This window comes from Pristiophorus japonicus, unplaced genomic scaffold, assembly GCF_044704955.1.
Source record: "Pristiophorus japonicus isolate sPriJap1 unplaced genomic scaffold, sPriJap1.hap1 HAP1_SCAFFOLD_182, whole genome shotgun sequence".
NCBI lineage: Eukaryota > Metazoa > Chordata > Chondrichthyes > Pristiophoridae > Pristiophorus > Pristiophorus japonicus.
Window position 1 is genome coordinate 923,923 of NW_027251505.1, and position 6,043 is coordinate 929,965.

General features: G+C 41.8%; 1 protein-coding gene across 1 annotated transcript; it reads right to left on the minus strand.

Moving 5' to 3' along the window:
- Window positions 1-1,184: 1,184 nt before the first annotated feature.
- Window positions 1,185-5,474, minus strand: LOC139243690 (probable G-protein coupled receptor 139). The gene is made up of 2 exons (XM_070870832.1): window positions 5,378-5,474; window positions 1,185-2,077 (listed from the first exon to the last, which is right to left on the minus strand). Exons 1-2 carry the CDS (start codon window positions 5,472-5,474, stop codon window positions 1,185-1,187), a joined length of 990 nt encoding a protein of 329 aa, XP_070726933.1.
- Between the last annotated feature and the right edge of the window lie 569 nt (window positions 5,475-6,043).

Genomic DNA, 6,043 nt, shown 5'->3' on the forward strand with positions numbered 1-6,043 from the left:
TCAGTGTGCTTGAGGTCAGTGCGCCGACAAAACCGCTTGGGGAAAATCTAGCCCTTGAAGAGTAAGGAGTGTACTGAAGGAAACACAAATATGTTTGCCGAGCAACTGTCAAATTTTAATAACTTTTTATACAACTGTCGAATCAGGAAAAAAACAGGGCACTCACCCCATGGGACCTAATATATAGCCCACAGTACAAGAGTAAGGAAGTCTTGCTACAATTGTACAGGGCCCTGGTGAGGCCACACCTGGAGTACTGCACACAGTTTTGGTCTCCTTATTTAAGGAAGGATATACTTGCCTGGGTGGTGGTACAACAGAGGTTCACCAGATTGATTCCTGGGATGAGAGGACTGTCTTAAGTTGAGAGATTGTGTAGAATGGGCTGATACTCTCAGGAGTTTAGAAGAATGAGAGGTGATCTCATTGTAACACACAATATTCTGAAGGGGATTGACAGGGTGCAATGCTGATAGGTTGTTTCCCCCGGGCTGGAGAGTCTAGAACCAGGGGGCACAGTCTCAGGTTAAGGGGTCGACCATTTAAGCCAGAGATGAGGAGGAATTTCTTCACTCAGAGGGTTATGAATCTGTGGAATTCTCTGCCCCACAGGCCTGTGGATGCTGAGTCTCTGAATATATTCAAGGCTGCGTTAGATAGATCATTTTCCGGATGCAGTGCATATGCACGGGACAGGTGGGTAACATTTGCAATTTTCCAGTCCTCTGCCAACCCCTCCCTATCCAAAGGCGATTAGAGGACTGTGGCTGAGTCTCCCCCATTTCAATCCTTACATCTTTCAGGTACGTAGATTGCACTCCATTCGGACCGGTGAATGTTCAACATCCTCTTTATCTATGTTTATCCTTGTAAATATCGCTCAGCCTCCTCCTTTACTGCTGCTTTGGAAGCCGCCCCTTCTCTGGTGATGACTGATGCAAAGTACACATTTAGCAACTCATCCCGGCTTTCTCCTTCCACAAGGAGATTCTCTTTTGCTGCATAATTGCTCACACCATCCATTTGAATGTACGCATCTTATTTCGATGTTTAAATAAGACTTTTGGTTCCCTCTTCAGTTAGCTGCTAATCTAAACGTATATACTTTATTTGCTGCTTTGATTCCCAGTTTTAGATCTCCTCTGCACTTTTGATATAGTACTAGAAAGCGTGAGGTGTTCTCATCAAATTAACTTTACCACCATTGTAAGGGGATACTTCACTCCATTCCTCAACTCCTCTCTGAATTTCCTCTGGGTCACTGCATAAATAAAAGTGTTCGTGCAGCAACTCAGGAGCTGGAGCATGAAGCCAATTTCCGGTACAAATGTGGGCAGAGAAACAGGGTATCCCAAGTAATCCAATCGTCTCAATATAGAACAGACCATGAACACCACCCATAACAGTATGAAATTCCCCGATATAACAAACAGGACAATCATCGATTTCCTTCGGTTCTCCATCTCTGGGTCACTGGGGCTCTCGCCACTGCTCCGACCCCGGAGTCTACTGCGGGCTCTGCTGGACACTAAAATGTGTCTGACCGTTAAAGCATTGAACAGTAGAATCAAAATAAATGGAATAAAAGGTGTTAAAATGTAATGCATTAATTCAACGATAGTCCAGACTAGTGAACGAGATACACTTGATAACACGCGGCAAAACCATGGACTGTTGGACAGCCAATATTGACTTGTATAAAGAAAATACCAGAAAATGTTCCTCAGACAGCTCAGCACTGTCACTGTTCCTAGAACCACAGTCGCTGTTTGCTCCGTGCAATATTTCAATTTCAGCTTCTGGCAGCAAATGGCCACAAATCGATCGAAGGTGAAAGTGACCGTGAACCAGACAGAACAATCTGTGGCTGCATAAAGCAGGATAGCATGAATATTACATATTCTAACGTTCAACAGAAAAAGAAATTGATCCCGATAAACAATAGGAATCTGCCTCAGTATCAGATCGATGATCACGACCAGTAGATCCGCCGTTGCCATGGCCACCAGGTAGTGAGTGACACATTTGGAGAGACCGCACTTTCTCCGAGACAGGATCGCAATGGTCACCACGTTAACTGTGAGCAAGAGGAAAATAGGGACATTATTCACAAACAGTGAGTAATAACAGAAGTTTGATGAGTTTCCAATGCAGTAATCGAGTAGCTTGCAGACGATCTGTCTAAAGTCCCTTCGCAATCATTTGAAATTCACCAAGAAATGAGCAGCGTGTCTTTGCATCCAGTGATGGATACTAATTATTTTACCAGCATCCTGGATATAAGTTTGTAATCAGAGTCAGCAGTAATGAATCGGCTAATGAAGCTTTTTGTGGGAGATAGTTCCAGATTTCCACCGGTTTATACCAAGTTAGATGACTTTGCCAAAACTATGGTAAACAAGGAGGTTATTGGCACTGTATGAGATTTTTTTAAATAGATCAATTGGAGGTACGAGAAAGACTGAATGTACATAAAGTGGAAAATTCACCCGGTGTAGATGGGATGAAGCCTCGTTTGCTGAGGAAAGTAAGTGTATAAATTACACAGGTACTGGCGACAGTCTCCAATTCTCCTTAGCTACAGGGGTGGTGGCAGAGGACTGTTGGATTGAAAATGCTGTATCCTTGTTCGAAAAAGGGGAGCAGGACAAGTCTGGCAATTACAGGCTCGTCAGTTTAACGTCAGTAGCGGGGAAGTTTTGAGAAGCGCTTAGAACCCTGGATAATAAAGAAAGAAGCGTCAGGTGTTTGACTGTACTGATTGAGTTTTGAGATAACATAACAAAACAGATTTTTTGAGGCTAGTGCAGTTGATGTTGTCGATGTGGACATTCAAAACACATAAATGCCTTGTTAGTAAAATTAACAACCATGGCCTAAAGGAGGCAGTATTAGCATGGATACACAATTGGTTAAGGGATAGAAAACAGAGAGTTATGGTGAATGGCTGTTTCTCGAACTGGAGTGTGGTATACCACGGGGGTTCCCAAGGTTCAGTTCACGGACCACTGTGTTTTTGATATACATTAATGAGTTGGACTTGTGGGCAGCGGGCAACATTTTGAAATGTGCACATTACACGCAATTTCAAAGAGTAGTAAATAATTGGGAAGATATTAATCGTCTTCAATAGGACAGAGACAAGTGGGTGGAATCGGCAGATATATGGCGGATGAAATCAGTGCAGGAACGTGTGAAGTGATATAGTTTGGTTGGTAGAATGAAAAGAGACAATGCGAGCTAAATGGTACAATTGAAAAGGGGGTGAAAGAACAGAGAGTCTGGGGGGTGTTCTTCCAGAAATCATTGAAAGTGGCAAAAAAAAGTAACAAAACAGGTTAATAAAGTATATGTAACTCTGGGTTTTATCAATAGAGGCATATAATACAACGGCGGAAACTTTTTACGAAACATATTTAAAAGAATTGTTCGGCCACAGCTAGAATAGTGTACAAGTCTGGGCACCTTCTATTAGGAAAAATGTGAAGGCTTTGAATAGGCTACAGAAGAGAGTTACTTGATTGGTTCCAGACATGGAGGATAACTGTTCCATGGATAGACTGGAGGCGCTGGTGTTGATCTCCTTAGAACAGAGAAGGCTTTGATCGAGGTGGTTAAAATCATGAAGAGTTTAGGTCAAGTAATTAAACATAACTCTTTCCATTGGCTGTTGGTTTGATAACCAAAGGGCACAGATTAAAGTTGATTGGTGAAAAAGCCAGAGGCGACATGATGAAAACCTTGTCTATGGAACGTGTGGCTAGGATTTGGAATGCACTGCCTGATAGGGTGGAAGATACAGATTCAATACTAGCTTGTAAAAGGGAATTGGATCAATACTTGAAGGAGTAAAAGTTACAGGGACATGGGCGAAGAGAGGTGGTGCAGAACTACCTTCATCAGGGCCGGCTCAGGCTGGATGGGCCGAATGGACTCCTACTGCTCTTTACTATTCTATATATCTATCATTCTACTTCCACTACCTGTTGTGTTAAAAATACTTACTGAAATGATCCCCGAACGGTCTCGCTGAAAATGTAATGCTGTGTCCACTTTTTCCTGGACTCTTCCACCAGAGGAAATGTTTACTCTCTACCTAACCTATCAAATGCTTTAATCATCTTAAACTCCTCAATTCGATAACCCCTTAATCTTTTATATTCAGTAAAATACAACCTCCATCACTGAAAGCTTCCCTCCAATTTAAAGCTTTCAATGCCAGTGCCATTCTCGTGACTATGTGCTGCACCCTGTTGAAGACCAATCAATTCTTTCCTAAGGTGCGGTGCCGAGAACTGAATGCAGCATCCAGATGGGGTGTCAGCAGAACTCTATAGCGCTGCAACCTCTCATCGATCCCTTTGTATTCCCACTCTCTTGCGATAAAGGCCAGCATTCCAAAAGCAGTTTTAAATGATTTACGTGTGTGCCAGTGGTAGAAGGAGAAGCTGGAACGTTTCCAGGTTTGAATTACAGCGTGTGTGATTTTGTTTTTGGAGGGATATAACTTTTCCTAATGTCCCGATGTGCGGAGGTGAAACAAGAGGCCTGGCAGTGATGGGAATGGGAGAATCGATGGTGCGCTCTGAATGGGGCAGTTGGCTAACCAGAGCAACTCTTTGATATGTGATGGACTATGGTCACTTGGTGAAGGCATTTGAGACTTCAGTATAATGGTAGAAATCAAGCCTTCACAACCAGCGCTTGCAATGAGACTGACTGTTAGCGCCGCCGTGGGCATGAACATGATGGGAAAATGCACTCAATTTTTCCTCCCATAAAATAAATTCAATCTGGATTCCGAATGGTCAATAATTGGTTGACTCAAGTTACAGACATGCTAGACTCCCAGCTCGGCAATTGGATATTCACCATCACGTTAAAATTAATTATTTGCCATAAAGCAATTAGTTCAGTGAAATAATAATAAAAAGTAACTCAAACTAAGAATTCTAACACCCCGATTATGAACCAGTGACATTAATGTTCCACCGAAAATAATAGAAAGTGAGTCAGCTGAACCAGATTGGATCATTACTCATTTTCATTTATTTTTTAAGAGTGATTTATACAATTAAATAATTTGCTATATTCTGCAGAAATTAACGATCTTGTGAGGTCACAAAATATTTTCTCATCTGACACTCAGATTCAGCATTGACAGCAAAGTGCACACTTTTAATGAAGAGAATGATCGAACAACATGGCTTGTTTTGTGCTGTGAATCAAAACTGGGAACTTAATAATATTACCTGACATGGAGCTATTAATGACCATTAAAGACACACTAATTATTGAGCTGGTACCAGCGAATGGGAATTCACATCACGCTGTTCAACTCCAGTTGCTAAAATACCATCCCCAGGTAGTTACTTACGTGGGACACCGACAGCAGCCAAGATTGGGTAGTAAATTTTTTGTACATCATTAAGCGCCCAGAGAATCTTGAGTTTGATCTGGTAACCAAGAGACATTATTTCCCTTTTGGTAAGAATCGATTGTTCAAATGTTGATGTTGATGCTGGGAGCAGTTCTACGATTAAGACATTCGGAGGTTTTCACTTATTTATAGCAGAGAAAATTCATTAGGTCAGTAAACCGTGTCTCCTGTGCCTGGGCTTAATTACAACCAGTGAACAAACAGATGACATCAACAACTTTCCCAATAAGACTCTTAACAAGAAATGCGGAAATTCCAATCAGCCAATGCCCTAAAGACCAATCTCACACCCTAACAAGAATTTTCATTGGTGCATTTTCTTAATCAAACTCTGAGGAGAGATTGGGTTATCCCAGTGCCATCAAAGAACAACTCTAATAAGGTGCCCCCTTTTAGAGAGGCACATCTGATAAACAATGTAAGGCATACAACTAAATAAAGGAATCTTATGAACTGAAATAACATCGTATTCCCTGTATCCTGCTGTCAAGTTCAACAGATGCTCCCTGACCTGCTGACTGTTCCACCATTATGTTTCCTTTATTTCAGACTTCTAGCATCCGCCATATGTTGTGATTGTTTTAAGAATTTAGAAACATAGGC

What these genes read in the sequence shown, in the direction of transcription:
- LOC139243690 (XM_070870832.1), bottom strand. Translation starts at nt 5,474, where the DNA reads ATGTCTCTTGGTTACCAGATCAAACTCAAGATTCTCTGGGCGCTTAAT. An exon ending in GGCTGCTGTCGGTGTCCCAC is followed by an intron (nt 2,078 to 5,377) that starts GTAAGTAACTAC and finishes TCTTGCTCACAG; the next exon opens with TTAACGTGGTGACCATTGCG.